Source organism: Balaenoptera musculus, chromosome 1, assembly GCF_009873245.2.
Source record: "Balaenoptera musculus isolate JJ_BM4_2016_0621 chromosome 1, mBalMus1.pri.v3, whole genome shotgun sequence".
NCBI classification, from domain to species: Eukaryota; Metazoa; Chordata; class Mammalia; order Artiodactyla; family Balaenopteridae; genus Balaenoptera; species Balaenoptera musculus.
Window position 1 is genome coordinate 38,579,356 of NC_045785.1, and position 22,448 is coordinate 38,601,803.

Below are 22,448 nucleotides of genomic sequence, written 5' to 3' on the forward strand. Positions count from 1 at the left end.
TTAGTTTGCCTCCTTTATTTTACCAAAAATAACAACAATAAAATTTCCCTCTGTTTCACAAAAAAATACACCCCCCCCCCCGCCCCCTGCCGCGTAATCAGCACTGGCCATAGCCTAGACTCCATCTTCCAATCCACAGTCCTCCTTGGCAGAATCTTTGACACCCCCCCCCCCGCCCCCCTCACACCAGAGCTTCTGGCAAAGCTGCTGGGCCAGTGCTTCCCTTGGGAACTTCTCTGGAGGCAGCTGTCCCAGGTCCAGCTGGCTGGACCCAGGAGCCCCATCTGCTTCCCCAGAGATCCGGCAGCTGCGGGGCCATGGAGAGGGGCATGATTTTGGAGGTTTAGGCTCAGCAGACAACCCCAGCAGACCACAGGGGTGGTGGGGCACTCTGACATCAGGCTAGAAATCCTTGCTCAAAGCAGGAACAGTTGTATCCTGGAGAGGGGCTGTCAAACCCTCCTTTGGAGTGCATCTCATCTCCCTGTGTAGCAATCCACAGGCCTGGGGTGGGAGTCAGAACCCCTGGTTTCCATTCCAGCTCCACAAAAGCTTTGCTGGGAGGCCTTGGACAGTTTCTCCCGCCTCTCCTCTGGCTTCAGTTTTCTCTCATGTACGTGGATGATTCTGTGAGTGAGACTGGATGATCCTCAGATTCCTTCTGGCTCTCCATCCTGGCCCCCCAGCCTGGAGTCTCCAGGAGAGGAGGGCCTTGTCCCTGCCTCAGTTTCCCCACCTGTGGGTCTGGGTGCAGGGCTGGGCATGGCAGTACTGAGTAATAAGTGCTGAATGGACATGCCAGTTTCTCTGTGGATAGCTACGCTCTGAGATCCAACCAGCTGGAATGTTTCAGGGATGGTTGGGAAGGAGGCAGGTACTTGCAGGATGGGGGCTCTCCAAGCCTGGAAGAGTCCATTCACAGCTATGTGGTCCTCAATGTCCCAGGCAGGAGATAAGGCTCTGGAGCTTCCCAATTCAAGCTCACTAGCTTTGTGGGTTGGAGGATTATCTTGTGCCGGGCTTCAGATCCTTACAACCACATCTGGAGATTCAGGAAGCTAGACTGGAGTGTATGTTTCCTGATTTAAGGACTGGGGATCTTTGTGGACATGAAGAATCACCCCCGACGCCCATGAGGCTATCTATAATCAGGCCTCCTGGAGGCAGAGGGATGAAGGAAATGACAGCTCCTGGGCATCTCTAGCTGAGCAAATCAGAACCTATGGTGGGCCAGGATTTCAGTCAGGGCAGGGCCCCCCTTCCTACCTGCCCCCATCAGTAGCTCCCCAGAACTCATGCTGATGGAAGATGGTAACCTGGAAGATTCAAACATGGAGCTACATGTACAACCACAGTTCGTGCACTTACACACATAGTCAGACACACCAAATGGGAAGACTGACTTGTCATCATTCCTAAGTGGTCATGGTCCGATGGCCCTAATCCCTACTTCCTTCCTTCCTTCCTCCCTTCCATCCATCCATTCATCCATCCATCAATTTACCTAACATTTATGGAGGGCCTACTATGTGCCAGGAACAGTCTAAGGCAGGTAGCTCTCACAGACACACCCCACAGTCAAAATCATACACATACACACCGATACACACATGTCATCCGTGTCCACTCACACATAGGCTGCTCACGCTCTTGCATCTTTCTTGCCGTTACTTCAGCCACATCCACGTTCCCCAAACAGGCTTGGCAACCACCATGGAAGGGTCAAGTGTCAGAGCAGACTAGACTTCACGCTAAGGGTTTAGCTGCTCCTTTTCACCTGTCTGCCCACCTTTAAGCTCTTCCCTGCTCTACTCACAAACAGTCAGGGGGACATGTGGGCAGACTCCTGAGAACCAGAAGTCCAGGGGCTTTGTGTGTGTGGAGGGGCCCCAGGGCCTTCAGGTCCCTCTGCTACCAGACTTCTGAGGGTCCCCTCCCTGGCCACTCTGTGTTCAGATGGTCCATCTGATGGGCAACAAGGTCCAGGGCTGGGCTCAGTGACAGATCCGCTCTGTCATCTCCCTCTGCAGAGACACAAGGTGGGGAGGGGTCAGTCAGAGCTCAACCTGCCAGGCAGCCCGTTTCCAAACCACAGGGCCCGGCTACTCTTCTGCCTGAGCCTGGCCCCTTCCCGCCACCACCGCCTCCCAACTCCAGGCTGCAGATCTGTGTTTGTAAACTGATACTTGAATGAAGTCGCTATTAAAGTACAAAATCCATTGTTAAATGAATTGCGGTCCCCTAACATATCCACTTGGATATTGGATTTTCTTAAAGCAGGTAGCCTTCGGATCTGAAAACTCAGACGCTAGCCCTGGTGGGGGAGGGCAGTGGGGGCTTGGCCTCACCAGTGGCTCCAGCTCCCGCTGGTCCACCAGGCTGAACTCTCGGATGAAGTAATAGAAGTGCTTGTAACAGGTGTTGACATGCGCCTCGGCCCCCATGCTGAGAATGCTGTCGAAGTGGTGGATGTAGACATGCACAAAGACGCGGAAAAGGCGGGTCAGGATCTTGGTGCAGACCTGCTGGAAGTTCTTGGGGAAGGGAACTCCTAGGGGGCGGGATGGGCAGATATGGGGCATCAGCAATCTGATGATGAAACTCTGCCCAACCCTGCCCTCCCCCACACAGGCAGCCTTTGCCCAGGATGGCCTCTTCCCTAGCACACTTCCCTGTGGGAAACAGAGATCAAAGTTTGCTTTCTCCCGTACTTCCCTTTTTAATGAAGCACTGTGCCTCTCCTCTGCTGAAATACAAATCGTCTTCTGATTTTCCCATCACCCTGAACAGGACTCTGCAACTTTGTTGGGTCACTGACCAACCCTTCTTAGACTATAATGGAAGTTATGCCAAAACTCTCCCCAGAAACATGTGCATCTGTAGGTGCTCGCACACAACACCCTTGGATGCAATTCCAAGGGGAGTTCATCAATATCTGGGGTCCATTTTTAAAAATATGGGCCTTCAGGATTGAGTCCTAACTTCCCAGCTTGGTGCCTGCTCAAGGCTTTTCATGATCTGATCCTGACTTGCCTCTCCAGCCCTACCGACTCCTTCCCCTTCGCAGCATTCACACGGCAGGCCCCAGACGCCAATCCTGAGAACTGCTAAATCTTCATGAACAAGTTCGTATATCTCTCAGTCCTTCAAATAGTCAATAAGACTTACAAGAACCTTCCATCTGTGAGCCAGGCCCTGTGCTGGGTCCTTTGCACCTTTAGCCTGGTATGATAATGGGTATGGCAGCCATTCTAGATATGATAAAACAGAGGTGCATAAATGTGGAACCACTTGCCCAAGGCCACACAACTATTAATTAGTACAGACTGGAGGTAGGATTCAAGCCCTCTTTGCACTGCACTGCAGCACCCCTCAGGGAAAAATGCCACAGACCCTGCCAGAGAGAAGGTCCAGGACCTGTGAAAAAGGCACAATTTCTGTACAGTCCCCCATGCTCACGGTGGAGATCTTGGTGGCTACACCCTCTTCTCTGCTGTGGCAGAGCCATCCCAGGATTAAGGCACAGGCACCTGGGATCTCACAGGTCTGGGGGTGAAGGCTAGAAGGGAACAAGCGCTCAGACGCAGGCCCACACTGACTCACCCCACTCCATGAGGCCCTTCCCCTTCCTCACTGCTCTCGGGTGGGGCTAAGCCCTGTCTCCCTGTGAGCCCTTCCAGGCCCAGCCCAAGTCCCTCAGACTTGTCCTGTCCATCTAGACGTGGGGCCCTGGGCCTCAAGAGACCTGAGCTGGTTCTGAGTCCCTCCTGATTCAGTGCACTGTCCCTCTCTCGGCCTGTTTCCTCTCATGTGAAATGAAGATACCCATGTTGGACATGATAGTGCAGGAAATGGAAGGCCACCGACTGGGGAGGGGCGTGGGCACTGATTTGTGACTCAAGGCCCTCAGCATTCAGACTTCTCCCCTCTGGGCCTGACCACCCTGCCCCACCCATCTCTGATTCCCATAGCCTTAACACAGATGAACAGGAGGCCAGGTGGGGCGGGGCTGCTGTGATGAACACAGGGTCATGCCTGCTCAGCTCCTGAGCCAATACCATCTCTTGCTGCCCTTGGGTGGGGAAGCTGGGCCAGGATGACATCATTCATCTCCTCTCCCCACCCTCACCTGCCCAGGCTGCCCAGCTGAGAAAAGAAAAGGCTCCATGGGTTGGGCTTGACAAGGGAAAATTCTGCCTTCAGAGCCCACTGAGGAGGAGATACCGTCTGGCCCCCATGGGGCCCCACCCCCTTCCCTTTCCTGGGGCCAGGAGTCAGAGGGGACTCCCAGGAGGCAGCAAGTCAGATCAGCCCAAGCAGGGCGACCTGCTAGGAGCACCTAGAGGCACTTGTTCTGGAAGGTTTTGAGAATCATAGTGGTCTTGCCAGGGTGTTCCCTGGAGGGACACTCAAGCTTCAGACAAAAAGAGGCCCCAAACTGGGAGCCAGGCCGCCCTAGCTCAAGATGCCTGATCTTGAGCAGACACGATCTCCCTGAGCCTCCGTTTCCTCTTCTACAACATGGCTGTATCAAGCTAAATGCCTCATCTGCGCGATGGGCCCCGCTGGCTCCCTTCCTCCCTGGCCAGGCCTGACCGACCTGCCTGCCAGGCGGCACTCACCCACGCGCGTGGGAAAGACATCCTCGTCGTTGATGAGTCCCTCAATCCAGTCCATGAGCAACGCCATGTAGCGCGGCGCCGAGAGCTTGGCCGGCCGCCGGTACTGGCGCTCGTCCTGCCAGCGGTACTCGTAGCGGGGCCCGCCGGCCATGACCGGGCAGCTGGTCTCGCTGCAGCGCTCGGCCATGGTACCGTAGATGAGGTTGATGCGGTTGAAGAAGTCCACCACGTGCACGGCGATCCAGTCGTCGATGTTCTCGCCCGGTGGCAGCCTCACCACACTGCGCAGGTCCAGACCCGACTTGAGCGACGCCTGCGCTTTCTTATACAGCTCAAAGCGCTGTGTGCCCGGCTCAAAGCGCTTCCGCGGCCTGAACGTCTTGTCCTTGGCGAACACCTGCTTCAGGCACAGCGCCATGGCCAGGATGGGTCGAGGGCCAGGGGTCCAGGGGCAGGCCCTACGGATGCCCTGCCAGGGCCAAGGGCATGGGGGAGCACGGTGGTCAGGTCCTTACCAAACGGGCTTGACTTCCCAACACATCATTTCCCTCCCACCTCTCAGCTTTTGGCCTGGAATTCTCTGCCTGAAATCTAAATCCTCCTCATCCCCACAGTCCAGCATCCTGCCCTATTTCCAGATACCCTAGCTCCCCCTGCCAAGCGTCCACAGCCCTCCCACCTTGTTTAGTTTCCTCTCCACTTTCATTGTGTCTCAGAGAGGGCTGGGCCTGGGCTCCAGAGAGGTGCTCCTCAGACTTGCTGTGAACCATTAGAGAGCTGGCAGAGGCTTCCTGCAGGCAGAGGCCCCTGCAGGAGGCAGGGGCCTGCACAAGATGACCTCTGGGGATCCCACGGGCTAGTTAGTACAGCGTGGGAGAGCCGGCCTGCATTGTCCTGGGGGTAGGGGGAGAGCCCCCGCCCTCGGCTTCCTCTGAGATATCCCGCAGTCCATCCGGCCACCGGGGATTCCCAGGGAGCAGGAGGGACTTTTCTACCAAAAATGTCCTTTCCTTGTATTACCCTGAAAGGAAAGAGCTCTCATATGGCCAGCTGGGTGGCCTCTGAGTGTGGCTGCAGGCACTGGAGGGAGGGGGAGGTGGCAGGTCTAGAAGGGCACCACTTCCTCCAGCAGTGGCTGGAGATCCTTCCTCCCAAGCTAACCTCCTCCAGCCTGAAACACAAACCAGAACAGCGCTGGCCCCTCCCACTGCACCTGACATTCAGTAGACATTCCTAGAGCACATACTACGTGCCCGGCACTGGAAGGTAGGAAAATGCAGTCAAATCACCCAGCTGGGCCCATCCAGAATTCAGAAGAATTTGCTTTTCCTCTTAGAATTGAAGGATCTCAGTCTCCGAACAGACTTTGGGGACAGTGATGGGGACAGCCCCAGGCTTTGAGGCTGGAGACCTGGGTTCTAGTCTCATCCACCACTGCTGGGTGACCCCTGCAGCAGGTATGGATTGGACCATACAACTTCCTCGGTCACTCACAGGCCAAGTTCCTGGGACTTCCAGGGTAGTCACCTCATCTCCCCTGTGAGTGTGTGAGCTCTTGGGAAATGCAGAGCCAAGTACCAACTGGAATTTAGCCACATGAGCACTGATCCTGACCCCAGACTGAGCACTAAGGCTGAGTGTAGGCGAAACACTGAGCTTTTTGGCTGCAGGCTGAACTCTGACCTGGCCCTGACCCTGGTCAATTTGAGTCCTGGATTCTGACCCTAGACTGAGGCTTGAATACAGCCACAAAGCCTGGCCTTGACCTCAGAGCTGACACTGGAGTATTTTCCTTTCTCACATCTCTAGAAATACTGGGACAGGTTTGGGGAAGGGAGGGTGGGAACAAGGTGACAACTGGGTGTAACCAAAGGTACATGTGGGTCATCATGTCAGACAAGTCAAGCTAGTGGAGAAGTCTGAAACACACAACACACAGGCCAAGAAGGGAAAGTCAAGTAAAATGAGAGGAGTTTGGAGAGTAGGGGCAGGTCTCCCAGCAGGATCTTGTCCTCTTGAAAAAACCTCAAAGATGTGGTAGGTCATCCATCCCCTACCGCTCAACTTCTCACCCAAAGAAGTCCCCACTGTGGGACTTCCTGATCCAAGAGGAGATTTCCATGCTTGAATTGCAGCCTGCATTCTAAACTCTGCTTGGGGCAGGAGCTTCCAAAATCATTCACACTGCAGTTAGGTTGGGTCCATGGGCTCTCCACCTTTGCACAGCCCCCCTCAGTGACAGCTACCAACAGACCCTCACCCTGGCATTCAACACCTCACCCTAGCTTTCCTGCCTCACTTCCCTACAGAAACCACCCTGGGCTTCTTCCTGATCCCTGAACACGCCCCCAACTCCTGCTTCTGTGTGTTTTCTTACACTGGTCCCTTGGCTTGACTCACACTGTCAGGTTGAATGCTACCTCCTCCCACAGTCCCTCTACTGAACCCAGATCTCTTTGTCCTTGGGTGGAGATTACTCTTTGGCCATTGGTCCCCCACCAGCCCCACCCCCTAGCCTCGGTCAAGGCCTGGCACATAGCGGATGCTCAGGCTTTAAGGAAAGCTCAAAATCAAGAATCATAGGGTTGAAATAGCCCTGAGAAATCAACTGGCCCAACCCACTTCTTGTATGGATGGGGAAACTGAGGCCCACTAAGGGGACTTGAGGAGACTGCATTCACACAGCAAGTTACAGGCAGGGGATCTCCAGTGGCAGAACTGGACACTGGGATAAGGTGGGGCATGACAACTAGTAAAGGGCCATTTTCCTGCACTGGCTGGTCGCTGGTCTGGTGGAAATAAGGGGAAAGGAGGGGAGTGGAGGGAAAGGGGAAGCATCTTCCCATCAACTAGACCAACCTAATTCCTGTTCCCCCAGCACACTGAGCCTTCCCCACACCCCACAGCAACTTTGGTGTCCTAACCAGTGAGCTAGAGTCCCACCTTCCTGCTGCAGAATTTCAAGGCCTGGGTCTTTCCCCAGGAAAATGAAAGCTTGGGGGTGGGGGGATGGATAGATGCCCTTGTATCCATGCCACTTGTCTGTCTTCACTTCCCACTCCCATCCCTTTACTGAGTTTCTAACTCTCACAGAATCTCTGTCCCCTCCCTGAACTTCCGAACCATGGCCATTCCCCCTCTCGGCCCCCGTTTCCTAAATCTGGTTGTCCTTTCACTCCTGAAGTGGCTAGTGATGGCTCGCTCCCTGGGTGAGCATCTGGGTTTCCCAAATGAAGACCACCGAGGGGCCCTGCCTGCTTCTGATGCTCAGCCACACCTGCCACTCCCCCAGGCCTGACCCAGGGTCTTGGCCCCAGTCTGAAACCAGAATCCAGCCTAGAGTAGTGCATGTGTGTGTGTGTGTGTGTGTGTGGTATGTGTGTGTGTGTGTTGTGTGTGTGTGTGTTGTGTGTGTGTGTTGGGGTGTGTGTTGTGTGTGTTGGGGTGTGGGGTGTGTGTGTGTTGGTGTGTGTGGGGTGTGTGTGTGTTGGGGTGTGTGTGTGTTGGTGTGTGTGTGGTGTATGTGTGGTGTGTGTGTTGGTGTGTGTGTTGGTGTGTGTGTGTGGTGTGTATGTGTTGTGTGTGTGTTGGTGTGTGTGTGTGTGTGTGTGTGTGTTGGTGTGTTGGGGGTGGGGGCAGGCGGGAGGGCTGAGGGCAGAGATCCAAGAGAAAAGTAGAGGCGAGGACTCCCAGCTCTTCCCCGCGGCGCTTGGCCACCTACGACCATTCCTCGGCCTCTCCCAGGACCCCTGACGCCCCTCCCTCCCCAGCCCAGCTGCCAGGACAGACGGGTCGTAGGACCCAGAGGAGCAGGCCTGAAATTTCCGCCTCCGAAGACACGCCCTCCTCAACCAACTCGCCTCAACCTCAGCCCCGACTTTCCAGCCCAGAGCTTCGGACCCGGACCGAGGGCTGTGGCCAGCCTGCTTGGGCACAGGTTGCCTCGGGACGGTGCCACGCCGGGACGGCCGGAGAAATGAAAGTGGAAACTAGGCTGGGCCGTGTGCGCGGCGGGGCGCGAGGGGCACTCACTCACGGGGTCCGCCGGGTGGGCTAGCGCGAGTCCTGTCTGGCCGCGAGGTCACATCCCCAGCAGGCGGTCCCCTCCTTTTGCTCGTCGCCGGCCGCGCCGGTCCTCTCGCCAGTCTGCCTGCCGAGCCCGCGTCGCCCTCCCGCCCCCAGGCGACGCCAACTCCGCCCCGGCCCTCCCTGCCTGGCCACGCTGCGGCCAGGGGGCGGGGAAGGGGCGGGGAGAGGGGACCCCCCCAACCCCAATACCCCCGCCTTTCCGGAAAGTCTGTATCGCTCCCCGCTTCCCAGGGGCAAAGGACTAAGAGCTGGCCCTCTCAGGAGGGCCAAGGAGGCAGCCTCAACTTCTTCGACTGTAAAATGGGGACAAGCCCAGCTTCTGTCTGGAGCTGGATAATGGTGGTTTCCTTGCCCTCCTAGAATCTTCTGTGTCTCGAGTGTCCCTGAGCTCGAGATCACTATACACTCCCATACCCTCAGCTCCTGGCATAGTGCCTGGCACATAGCAGGCACTTAATGAATGCCTTGGGTACAATGAGCTGAGTCCCTTACCTCAGCACTGAAAGGACTGGCCCTCAAGAGTGCTCAAATCACAGACTTTCACCTCCCCCACCAGGGCTGGGGTCTTGGCTCAGGCTGGGCAGATTCTCCTCACTCCTGGCAGAAGTCACCCCATCTCCCCCCACCACATTTTTGTTCCAGCTGTTCCCACTTTGGGATATCTTCTTTCCTTCCTTTCTTCCAGCCAAATCCAAAGCCTTCAAGACCTGATTTGCTTTTGCTACTTTTCTACTTGGGTTCTTCCCCTGAGGGCAGACAGATATTCTGCAGCAGCACAAAATGCACACGGTGCGCCCCAGGCCCAGGGACCAGTTGGCTGGCTCTGCCCTAGGGTGGTAGGGAAGGTTCGAGGCCTTCTAGGGTGGGAGAGCCAAGGCAGACAGATGGGCTACAGAAGTCACCTTGGAGGGGTATGAGAGGTGAGCAGGCAGGGATAAGGGAGAGCTCGAGGCAGGAGATGGGCATGTACATGGCACAGAAGCCCCACTGGGCTCCCCTTGTGTCTGGATCTTCTGCTTGCTGGATGGCATGAGAACACACTGGATCCTTAAAAATCTTAGCTCATAGAACTGAAGATTCTTTCTTTTGTTGAATACCTATTTTTATCCCGGTCTAAAGCTCTCTTTTTTTTGATGTCTGAGTCTTAACTCAGCCCCAGATCCTCTATAGGCCAACATTTGCATGCTCTAGTGTATGCAGAAGGAATTCAAACCTAGTCCTTCATTTGTCTGATATCCTAATTAATACCCTTTATTGAGCATGGCTGTGCACTGAGAGCAGGGGATCAGGTGACGGAGCTGACCCAGTTGCTGACCTCAGGTGCTGACAGGTCAGCTGGGGGGTCAACACACAGAGATAACACAGGGTCAGAGCTTAGTCATCCAGTTGTGAGAACACGGCTATGGACTGACAGCGAGCACTTGGTAAGTGTGGAGTTATCGGCGTGAAACACATGGAATACCCAAAGTGGGTGCTTTGAGGAGAGTTTAAAGAAAGCAGTATTTAGAGGTATAGACAGGGTGTAGGGAAACCACAGGGATAGCTTATCACCAAAGGACTAGTAGCCCTTTGCTGTCTATCCTAGGCTGGAGGGAGGGGAAAAAGTGGGAGCCATGAGGATGGCACTACTGACCAGAGCTGTGGCCCGAGCCCGAGGGACATACCCAGCCCACAGCAATCATACTGCAAAGGACTGGGGGTAAAAAGGGGCCCCACTTCCCTCCCTCTGATTTCTGGCAAGATTTCCCCATTGGCCAAATCCTACCAGAAGCCAAGGACAAGGGAACCAGTTGATGCAGCCCATAGAGGTCGGCCTCCTGGGACCTAGAGCTTGGAGGAGGAGGTTGGAGTGCATCTGGAGGGACAGCGGAAGATACTCAGCACGTGGGCCCAGGGACTTTGACTTCACAAAGGAAGTAGAAACTGCTTGTGCTTTCCTTATCATTCAGTTCTAAGTATTTCATAATTTCATTGTCATTTCCTCTTTAACCCAAGGATGATTTAGAAGTGTTTAGTTTCTCAACCTATGGGAGGTTTATATCTCTTGTTGACTTCTAATTGTATTTCATTGTGGTCAGAGGTCATGGACTGTAAGATTCTTTGGAATGTGATGTGACTCCCTCTGTGGCTTTGTACATGGTCATTTGCTGTACCTCTGAGCTGGGTTTTATAAGATAGGCAGGAGTTTGCTTGCTGAAGAGTGAAAAGCATGGAATCTTACACTGTGGGAAATTTAGATGATCCATTTTGAAGAAACTTCAGAAGTTCCCAGCTTATCAACGGAGCCCCTGGGTGTCTGCCTCAATACAAGCTGACAGGCTGGCATGTGGGATGGGAGGCAGGTGGAAGGGTTGGGAGAAGCCAGAGATAGCCCAGATCCTACAAACATCTGTACCCCCTTCCTGTGACTCTCAGTCTGGGCTAGAGAGACTGTGTTCTTCCAGGAGGCTCTGTTGGGGCTGAGAAGACCCAGACCTTGGAGAACAAGGTCCGGGCTTTACCATGTATTAGCTGTGTGTCCTTGGGTTACTCCTGCCCTCTCTGATGGCATGCTGTAATACCATAGTACTGCATACCTACACAGGACAGGCACTGTTTCCTGACACTGTGTCCTGAGTATGATAAGTGCTCACATAAGGCCATCTCTGAAGCTTGGCAGGAGTCATCAAGGACCTAGCTGAAGATGTACCCTCTCCCACTGCACAGCCCAGGCTCCTTGATGGGAGAGCCAAGTGGCAGTGGAGTGGTGTCCAGACCTGGGTTCCTGCCCTGCTCTTGTCTCTGGGAAAGCCTCTGCCTCTCTCTGGGCCTCACTTTTCCCCATCTGTACCACAAAACATCTTCCAGCCATACCATTCCAAGTGCCTTATCAAGACCAGCTTCCTGCTCCTGCTTCTGTGGGCCTGGACCCAGTGACTCCACTGATACGGAGTGACCTCTCCCTGGGAACTCCCCAGCCCCTCCAATGCCAGGAAAGGCCCCCCAGTCCCAAACTTCTCCCAGAATGAGCAACAGTAGCCCCAGCTCACCCCACCAGGCATCTGGCTGCTCCTGTAGTCTGATGGGGCCCACCTTCTCCTCACTCGCCCAAGAAAAGGTTTCTATTTCAGTTTCTGACACTCCCTGCCCAGAAGGCAGGATCTCCCATCCTGGGTCTTCCATCCTAGCACACTGAGGAAAAACAAAGGACACCCTCATGGCAGTAAGAGGAATTAAGGTTGGACTTCCTTTAGCTTGAAGAAGACAAGTTTCAAGGGAATGTGACAGGGGAAGACAAGGTTGAGAAGCATGTACATCAAAGACCTCTCTGAGCCTACTTCCGCTTCTGTAATACAGAAACAAAAACAACTGGGACTTCCCTGGGGGTCCAGTGGTTAAGACTCCACGTGCCCACTGCAGGGGACATGGGTTCGATCCCTGGTCGGGGAACTAAGATGCCACATGCCGAGTGGCATGGCAAAACAAAACAAGACAAAACAAAGAAACAACAACAATAATAGTAATGATAAGCCTCCCATGGAAGAGCTGTGAGGACCAGATGTGCTAGTCCTCGTAAACAGCAGAAGGCTGCAGCCAGTCTTTCTGGGGGTGCTGCCTTCAAGCACCCTGCAGGCTTTTGTGTAGAAGAGGGATTGCACTTATTTCTGTGGTCCTGGCGGGCACGGGGCAGAGACCAAGGTAACACGAGGAGACACTTGGCACATCAGAGCTCTCCAACCATGCAGCCTGGATGGCTACACTCACTTCTCCCGAGGGAAGTGTGCAAGCGAAAATGGCACAGCTCCCCTGTGACATGGGCTTCAGAGGGTTTCAGTCCCTTTGAAGAGCAGGAGTGCCCTCTTGACCCTGAGAACCTTGCCCATGCTCCAAGGCCCTCCTCCCTCTCAGCTCCCCATCCACCTCTTGAGTTGGAGGCAAGGAGACCTCTAGAGGCTGTGGTGGAAGCCTGGGGTGCATAAGGGCCTTAGGACAATTTCACAGCCCCCCGACCTGACCCCCAACATGGCCCTGCTAGGCCCTGCCCCCTCCCCCAGGTGCACGCCCTCCAAACACTTGGGTTTGTTCTCAGCTCAGAAGTGTCCCAGGAGTGGAGGTGATAGCTGGGTGGGGGGAGGTTCACCAGTGTCCCAGGCTCAGCCTTCCATAGAACCCACCACGAAGCCTGCACAGGACGTTCTGTCCAACCCTAACCCCTCCTCCGCCACCGTGGTGCCTCACATTCAGCCTCTGAAGCGGCCTGCCTGGAGCACCACCCCAGTTCAAAGCCCTTCTCCTACAGGCAAGCCTCCGCAGACTGCTCCAGTCCCCATGGCATTTTCTTCCTTCCTCCGCAGTATCCTTTGGCCAAGTGTGTTCAGTAACATGTGCCTCAGAGTTGCCAGTGGGGATGGAGGTTCCTTACAGAGAACCATCTGATTCTGACTAGGCCTGGAAATCTAACTATCAGTTATATGAAGGATTGGGAATAGAGGAACAAGTGAAATGACACTGGGGATGAAATCAGCAAAATCCGGAAGGAGGAAAATTCTCTAGGATAGATTCTCAATAAATAAATAGCAAGAAAACAAAAGAGATGAGGGGACACCTATTAGTTAAAAGTGACGATATGGAATATTACTCAGCAATAAAAACAAATCAACTATTAATATTTGTAACAACTTGTATGGTTTCAAGGGCATTATGCTGAGTGAAAAAATTCAACCTTAAAAGGTAATATACTATATGATTTCATTTATATAAATTCTGAAAATAACAAAATTATAGTGATGGAGAGCAGATCAGTGGTTGCCAGAAGTAAGAGTTGGCAAGGTGCATGCAACTGTAAAGACACAGCACATAAACCATAATGGAAAAGACTATGAAAAAGAATATATATACATATATATATGTGTGTGTATATATATGTGGATCACTTTGCTGTACAGTAGAAATTAACACAACATTGTAAATCAACTATACTTCAATAAAATAAATTTTAAAAAAAGGACATAGCACAGAGGACTTTGTGGGTGACAGTTCTGTATCCTGCCAGTTCTGTATCCTGACAAACCTATGCATGTGATAAAATTTCATAGACTTATATAAAAAAGGAAAAAAATGAAAAATGAGTACATATAAAAACTGGTAAAATCCAAATAAAGTCTGTAGTTTTAATAGTATTGTACTGATGTCAATTTCCTGGTTTTGATAATTCTACTATGGTTATGTAAGGCTATCATTGGAGGAGGCTGGGTAAAGGGTACACAGGAATTCTGTATCATTTTTGCAACTTTTATGTGAGTCTAAAATTATTAAAAAATAAGAGTTTAAGAAAACTGACTTAAAAGACTATCCAGTTGCAAGGTATGGATCTTATTTGGATCCTGATTTGAACAAACCAACTGTAGAAAGAAAAGTTATAGGACTAACAGATACACACTACTATATGTAAAATAGATAAACAGCAAGGACCTACTGTATAGCACAGGGAACTATATTCAATATCTTCTAATAACCTCTAATGGAAAAGAAACTGAAAAAAAAAATATATATATATCTCAATCATTTTGCTGTACATCAGAAACTAGCACAGCATGGTAAATCAACTATACTTAAATTTTTTTTAAAAAACCACCAAAAAATTAGGAACACTATTAATAAAATTCATCATTAATAAATCTAGGGTGAAAATCAAATTATCATCTCCATATGTATTGGAAAAACATTTGACAAAATCAACACTTGATTTTTAAAAGTAACTCTATAAGATAGAAATCAAGGGCATTTTTCCTAACGTGATAAAATATATGTTTTTCAGAGCCAGACGGAGTAGTTATGGTACTAATATTTATTTTTTTAAAAACTGCTAATTGTTAAGCGGTAATTCAAGAATCATTTCTACTAAAGTCACAAACAAGATGAGGATGCCCACGTCTATTATTTAACATTATATTGGAGGTAATAGCCAATGCAATTAGGTAAGAGAAAGACATTAGAAGTGTAAAAATGGAAAAGAAGGAAAATGCTGTTATTTGCAGACAATAAGGTTGTCTCCCTAGAAAACGCAAGAAGTCAACTAAAAATTTACTATAAACAATAAGAGAACTCAGTAAGGTAGCAGAGTACAAAAGTATACAGAAATTAATAGCTTTCATATATTCAAACTACAGCTAGCTAGACAATATCATGGAAAAAGAAAGTCCCACTTACAATGGCAACAAAAAATAACTAATAATAAATCTAACAAGAGATGCAAACCTACATGAAAAAACTTTAACACTGATGGATACAAAATAAGATGAGCAAATGGAAAGATAGCATTCTCAGATAGAAACACCGTCATTATTAAAGATGTTGGGACTTCCCTTGTGGCGCAGTAAAGAGGCCGCCTGCCAATTCAGGGGACACCGGTTCGAGCCCTGGTCCAGAAGATCCCACATGCTGCGAGCAACTCAGCCTGTGCGCCACAACTACTGAGCCTGCAGTCTAGAGCCCAAGCTCCACAACTTCTGAAGCCCAGGCGCCTAGAGCCCGTGCTCTGCAACAAGAGAAGCCACCGCAATGATAAGCCCGCGCGCTGCAAGGAAGAGTAGCCCCCGCTCGCCACAACTAGAGAAAGCCCGCTCACAGCAACGAAGACCCAACGCAGCCAAAAAATTAATTAATTAAAAAAAAAAGATGTTGATTTTCCCCTAAGTTAATGAATAAATTTAATCTGATTTCAATAAAAATTCCTATAATGTTAAAAACAGTTATGAGACAATTGGGGAAATTTGAATATGACTGCACTTTTGATAGTATTAAGGAATTATTGTTATTTATTTTAGGAATTTTTAAAAAGTACTTGTCTTTTAGAAATATAAATGGAAGTATATATGGATGAAACAATATGATATCCAGGATTTGGAGGGAAAGTGGGTGGGGATATAAATGAAACCAGATTGTCATGTGTTGAAATTTTTAAATGTTGGATCATAGGGACCTGGGTTCATGCTATTATTGGCTCAATGTTTGAACGTTTCAACAATAAAATGTTTAAAAAAGGAACCACACTAAGGGCAGATTTCTGGGCCTCTTCTCATAGAGATTTTGTTTCAGTGTCTCTGGGGTGAGCCCATGAATCTGCCATTTAGCAAGCGCCCCAGTGGTGTTTATATAGAAGACTAAGGTTTGAGAACCTCTATTATGGACTGAATGCTTGTGTCCCCCCAGATTCATATGTTGAAACCTAACCCCCACTGTGATGGTATTCGGAGATGAAGTCTTTGGGAGGTGATCAGGCCATGAGGATAGGGCCCTCAGGAATGGGATTAGTGCCCATATAAAAGAGACCCCAGGGAATTCCCTTCCCCCTTCCACCATGTGAGGACACAGTGAGATGACAGCTGTTTATGAACCAGGAAGGAGGTCCTCACCAGACACTGAATCTGTGGATGCCTTCATCTTGGACTCCCCAGCCTCCAGAACTATGAAAAATAAATTTGTTGTTTATAAGCCACCCCATCTATGGTATTCTGTTATAGCAGCCTGATGGACTAAGATAACCTCTTCCTGTTCCCCATACTATTGGTACTTGTGGGGTGGGGTAAAAATGGGGGACTTCCAAGAGGGCTAGGGTGATGTCTTCTAATAATAAAAGTGGTAAATTAGTATAGTTTTAACATCTTACAGAGGCAGCATGGTGGGGTGGAAACAGTATATCTATTTCATTCATTTGTTCATTCATTCATTTATTCCATAAGTATTTACTGAGGGCTCATTAGATGGCAGGCACTGTACTGGGGCCAGGTACAGATATTGCCCTTGCTTTGTAGGTGATGACAAAGCCTCAGTCTTCTGAGGAACTTCCACTAGGCCCAGGTGTCCCACTTCATAGCTCATAAGACTGAGGCTGCAGAAGATGCTTAGTAAGCAGCAGGTCAGAGAGGGGGTGGTTCTTAAAGGGGAAGGGTCCTCGGCTATCAGTCTAATCTCAACAGAGTACATGAGAAAACTGAGGAGCAGGGAGCAAAAGGGATCAGCCCACCGATAAATACTGATGATGATAGACATTCTCTGAACCTTCTCTACACCTGTGCTGGAGATGCATTTTCTCTTTTCTTCCTCTCATCAACCCTGGGAAGGAGGGAGGTTTGTCTTTCTGTAGCTGTTAAGTTGTCCTTCCCTCCAGAGGGAGGGATGGAGGGGCATGAAAGAGAGAAAGATAATCCCCCTAAGGGGGAAGAACGCCTTGGACATGTTAGGATGACACCCCAAACTCTGCCCTGCAGTTCTCTTTGGGAGAACCCCTAGGTGCCATCGTGGCTTCATTTCCTGGAAGTGGGAAAACTGTGTCCCCCACATCCAGCAAGCAGCAATTCAGGCAGTGGGCAGGAACTACTTCTTGGTGGAGACCCACACTGCACTCCGTGGAGTCTGGATTCCATGGCAAGTACAGCCTGTGACTTCCCGAAGTTGTTATCCAGCTGGTCATGGGCTGAATTTGGGCCTTTTTCAAGAAGCATCTGTAGGAGCACAGCATTGCCCAAGGCTAAGAGAACTAAGGGCGTGTGCTCTTCTCTTCCAGGAAGTCTTCCTGCCTTATGCCAGCTGCCTGGAACCAACCCTCCTCAGGGGGGAGCCCTTGGCACAGAAAGTTCTTAGTGTTTTGCAGAAATGCTCCTTGCTTAAGCCCATGAGATTATTGTCTTCCCTTTGGACTGTAAACCCTTAAAAGTGGGTTCTTATTTATTTTACCTTCTCCCCTGGAACACTGTAGCAATAACTGACTGTTGTATGGAATTTTCTGGTTTACAAAGTGCTTTCATCACTCCAGGTTTTGAGTCCTGCAACAACCATGGGAAGTGAGTATTGGCAGCAAAAGGTGAAATGACTTGGCCAAGGGGCACAGCCTGAAAGTGGCAGAGTTGGGACTCAAACCCACGCCTCCCAACTCCATTCATGGTCCACCCCCTTGCCCAACATTGCCTGAGCGCTTAGCAGATGTAGTCACATGACCCGCCCTGTAAGTTAGGGAAAGGAGAACAAATTTGAAAGGGGGTAGGCACTTTTCTAAAAGTGTTCTTCTGGGAAAGTAGATGAACACAGACATTTGTACCTGGATCCGTGTTAACGCAATTAACAGCATTAAGATCATCAACCATCCTCAGTAACCTTGACACCACCTTAGATTTCTTGCTTACTCTTTGATACCCTGGCAAAATCTGCTGGGACAGGTCATACTCCATACAGATAACACCCAAGAAAGAACGTCATTTAGTGTGAGCCGAGGGTAGAAAAGGAGAAGGAGATAGGAAGGAGACCAAGTACAGAGAGAAGGGGTTCAGGAGACAGAAGGCTACTGGAGGGTCACTTGGCTTCTAGGGTGGAGGGTCGCCTGCCTCTGGGAATAAGGCACGTGGTAGATCACCTCTGAGATACCCAGAGCTTCCTTGACCTTGACAGCAATTCCTTCTCCACCCGGGCACCCAGAGGACACAGTGCAGGCTGCTGTCTCTGAGAAAAAGTGAGAAGGGCGAGAAAGTTCCAGCCAATCAATCCCAGCTCCAGTGGGGTGTGAGTCTCCCAGCTGAGCTTTGTAGCTGAGTTTCCATCCATTCTCCATCATTGCTGCCTGCCCAGCTCTCCATACATCATCCGCCTCTGCTCCCTCACCACAGGCGAGAGCAAATGCGCATACGATGGATGGAGAGCTTCAGCCTACACAGGCAACACACAATTCTCCATGCAGCTGCAGGGGCCAGGCACAATAATCCAGTGCAACAGATAATCCAGCATTGGGCTCCAGGGGTCACGGGCCTGGGGAATTCTCAGCTCTCACAACTGAACGAGGAAGCTATCTGGACTTCAAGAGTCAGAAAGCCTCTGCTTTCCTCTGTTGTCCCTCAAGGTCCTCACCCAAGACATGCTAGGAACAGCTAGCCTCTTCCCAGAAATTGTCCCTAGAAGCAGACCATAATCAAACCCTTCTTTTTCATATATCTTCCACTTGTGTTGCCTGGGACGAAAGTGCAGAGAAAATTTGCAACAAGAGGATGGAAGGAATGTTGCTACCAATACCCTGTATGATGTAGGGGAAGTCATTTCACCTGGTTTGGGGTCTTTTTCCTCAGCTATAAAATCACTAATTTTTGCAGGGGTTCCCAAACCAGGCTGAGCCTCAGAATTACCTAGAGTTTAAAAAAAATTGTTTTCCAGGCCCCACCCAGACCAAAAAAATCCATATTTCAGTGGTGGGGCCCAAGAATCGACATCTTTGGCAAGTTCTTCAGGTGTTTCTGATGCCCAGCCAGGTGGGTAAATTACAGGCTTTGGTCTCTTTAAGCTGTAAACTGTTATGTGCAGTGAGTCGACAAGGAATTAAGTAAGTAGCGGTCTGTAATCAGGAGTAACTTGGTCTGATAAGCCAAATAATCTGGCAGGCCCTGCACCTTGGCCTGGAACTTCAAGTGCCACCTGGCTCCTGACCCAGATGTCAGCTCCCGGGCTCTGAGTCCTGCATTCACACCTCCCTTTCTTTGTCCAGGTATGGGCACTGGGTCCAGCCAGCTGGTGGTTAAGGAGAGAGAAATAGTGGTCACTCCAACCTGTATGCTCTGGTCTGGGCTTAACCCAGCCTTCCCCTCCTTGCTCCCGCCCGCCAGCTTGTGAATCCAGCCTTGAGATTCCCCAATTCCTAATGTCATGCTCTCTGGCATGATTACTATTGCTCAAGCCTCTTTAAATTCTTGGAAGAGAATTTCTGAAAATGGCAATACAGTGCAGGAAAAATAGCACAACAGAAACTTGTGTTCTAGAAGTAGAAGATCTATGTTCCAGAAGCAGAAGTTCCCACCTCATCTATATAGGAGACGTGTGCCTTGAAAAGGTAAAGTACTTAATCTAACAGCTACTACTCTGCACTTTTATTATGTGTGAAGTATAGAGCTAAGTACTTTACATATATCATTTAATTCTTTCTTAAATTTGAGATAGGACCATTAATTTTTAAATTTACAGGTGAGAATACAAAGGCTCAGAGAGGACTTCCCTGGTGGCACAGTGGTTAAGAATCCGCCTGCCAATGCAGGGGACACGGGTTTGAGCCCTGGTCCGGGAAGATCCCACATGCCTCGGAGCAACTAAGCCCGTGCGCCACAACTACTGAGCCTGCGCTCTAGAGCCCGTGTGCCACAACTACTGAAGCCCGCGCGCCTAGAGCCCATGCTCTGCAACAACAGAAGCCATTGCAAAGAGAAGCCCCTGCATTGCAACGAAGAGTAGCCTCCGCTCTCCACAACTAGAGAAAGCCCGCACGCAGCAACGAAGACCAAACAGATCCAAAAAATAAATACATAAATTTATTTTTTTAAAAAGGCTCAGAGAGATTGAGTAATTTGTCCAAAGGCAGAGCTGAGATTCTAATTTAGTCCTTACTCTTAACATCTACGATGCTGTCTCCCCAGTGTCCTCATTTGTAAGATGAGAGTAATGTTATCCTCATAGTATTGTTGAAAAACATCAAATGGAAGAAACTTAGGTAGTGGAAGCAAATATCTCCGTCTTTTGGAAGTCATGCACCAAGTGAGACTCAGGAAAACACCTCTGTGCTTCCTCTTTTCCCCTGCGAAATCAGTGTCAAAATATAAGATCTGTCAGCTTTTCCCACCTGACCAGAGGCAGGGCCAAAATGCGAAAATAAATGTAGATTGAAGAAATAAGAATGCAAGGTGGGGATTCACGCCAAATCATGAATATCGGAACAATAACAACAAGAGTGATCTGGGGATCACAATGGACCAAAAGTCAAACATGACCCAGTAGTGATGCTTCAAACCAAGGCAAGGATTTTTGTGTGTGTGTGTGGGGACGGGGTGGAGTAAGTGAAACACTTGAGGGGACACCTCTGATTACCTCTGATTACTGTCATGGCAGATGTAGAAGAGCACCAAGGAAAAGCAAGTATCACATCTGTAGGGAGGGACACGGGTTCCGGGCAACAGGCAAGGTTCAGGTCAAGATGTGATGGGAATGCTGGGCTGAAACCAGCCAGATGAAATGATATAGGGATAAGTGTAGAGACCCAAAAGTCAAGAGTTCCAGGTAGGAAAAGCCATGTTTGACAGCAGATCCTGGGAAGACAGCTGAGGGTGGAAGTGGGGATGAGGGTGAGGGGAGGGCACGGTGGAGAGGCAAAGTGGAGAGGTGACTTCGGAGTGGGCCAGGCCAACTCCCAAAGGACTTCCATCCTAAATCCACTCTGGTCACCCCACAAGATTATCTTTGGCTTAACTCCAGGCCCCAACGGTGAGGCAGACACTGGTGAGTTGGTCCAGAAGCAGGGGTTGGGTTTTTGGGTCATATAAGGAAAGACAGAAGTTTGCTCCATCTGCTGAAAAGACTCCAAGGCAACTTGAGAGCTATCTTCACACATCAGCAGGAGATGCTGTGGGGTAGAAAAGCCAACAGACTTTTCTGGGAGGCTCCAGCTATGTGGGGCAGAACAAAGCCCAGTGAGGGGAGGGAGAGATGGTTAGATTTCAGTGCATGGTGGGGACAAACTTGCAATCACTCAGAGCTGTCTCTGCAGGGCCCAGGTCAGCTAGCAGGTAGAGAGCCTGCAGTCCCTGGAAGTTTTCGAACAGTTGCCCAGTGGCTTGGAGATGCTGTAGGCAGGGCTGCTGTGGTGGGTGGGAGGTTAAACTTGACCAGGTTTTTTTCGGTCTTTCTTGGAAACGGTTTCTTCAAATGACAGCTTATGGGAAGCCCAGTAAAAAACAAAACAAAAACAAAAACCTTGCTTCTCTCTGGTTGAGTTGGGGATAAGGACCAGGCTCCCGGGATCCCCACCTCTAGGAACGGTTGGGATGTTCTTGAAGTACAGTCGAAAACTAGTTACTAGAGAGCGTATGGGATCTTTTTAATGCTAAGCCCTGGTAAGCCAAGACAGGAGCTTGAATGTGCCAGGCTGGTAAAAATAATTGTTTTGCTCCCCGAGTTTGTTCGCTGTCTCAGTTCCTTCTGCTTACAAACCCTGGACCGGCTGCCTCCTCTGATGGCTCCTTGGCTTTGTTTTCACATGCAGCCTCTGCAGTAAGAACAAGTGAAATGGCCACTGCCTGGGGCTGGCCTGGGGCATAATCGCGATGGGTTTGCCACGGCTGGGTCTCATTGTACAAGGATGTTTGTGGACACAGGTGGTCTGAGCTGAGCAGTCATCCAAGAGGAAGTTATTCAACAGTCACTGGTATCTTCTCTCTCTGTGCTGGGCTTCATGCTGGACCCTGGGAATACAATGTCCAGTAAGATATGATCTGTGTCTCTGAGGAGTGTCCAGTCTATGGGAGAGACAGCCTTGTAAAGGCAGAGCACAAAATGCTGGGGAAGCTCAGGGGAGTACACAACCAGGTGGGGACAGCGTAGAGGGGGTTAAGTGCCAGGGAAGGCTCTGGTAGAGATGCTTCAGTGGAGCTTTGAAAGACAAATAAGAATTAACTTGATGAAGGGGGAAAAGCTGGCAAAGTCTATGCTAAGATCAGAGCAGAGGGAAGAACAGCACACTGTATTTGGGGAACTGCCGGTCATGCGGACTGACTGGAGCTAAGGGAGTCAGAGGGGCCTAGCAATAGATGCGCCTGGAGAAGTCACCAGAGACCAGTTCTTAAAGCTCTTGTGAGGTGATCCAAAGGGACTTTGTTCTGAAAGCTCTAGGCAGCTTGGGAGGACGTATAAGTCGTATGAACTGATTTTGTTGTAGCTCTTGCAGTCCCTGGGGCCCAG

At 50.3% G+C, this 22,448-nt stretch overlaps 1 protein-coding gene across 2 annotated transcripts; it reads right to left on the reverse strand.

Moving 5' to 3' along the window:
- Positions 1–8,791, reverse strand: MOB3C (MOB kinase activator 3C). Of its 2 annotated transcripts, none has more exons than XM_036854752.1 (4): positions 8,659–8,791; positions 4,623–5,091; positions 2,349–2,551; positions 1–2,024 (listed from the first exon to the last, which is right to left on the reverse strand). In XM_036854752.1, the coding sequence occupies exons 2-4, from the start codon at positions 5,038–5,040 to the stop codon at positions 1,995–1,997; spliced, it is 651 nt and encodes a 216-aa protein (XP_036710647.1). In that variant the 5' UTR covers positions 5,041–5,091; positions 8,659–8,791; the 3' UTR covers positions 1–1,994. The 2 variants fall into 2 exon arrangements, with proteins under 2 accessions (XP_036710647.1, XP_036710637.1); XM_036854742.1 differs by having other exon boundaries at positions 1,543–2,024; positions 8,655–8,791.
- Positions 8,792–22,448: the final 13,657 nt, after the last annotated feature.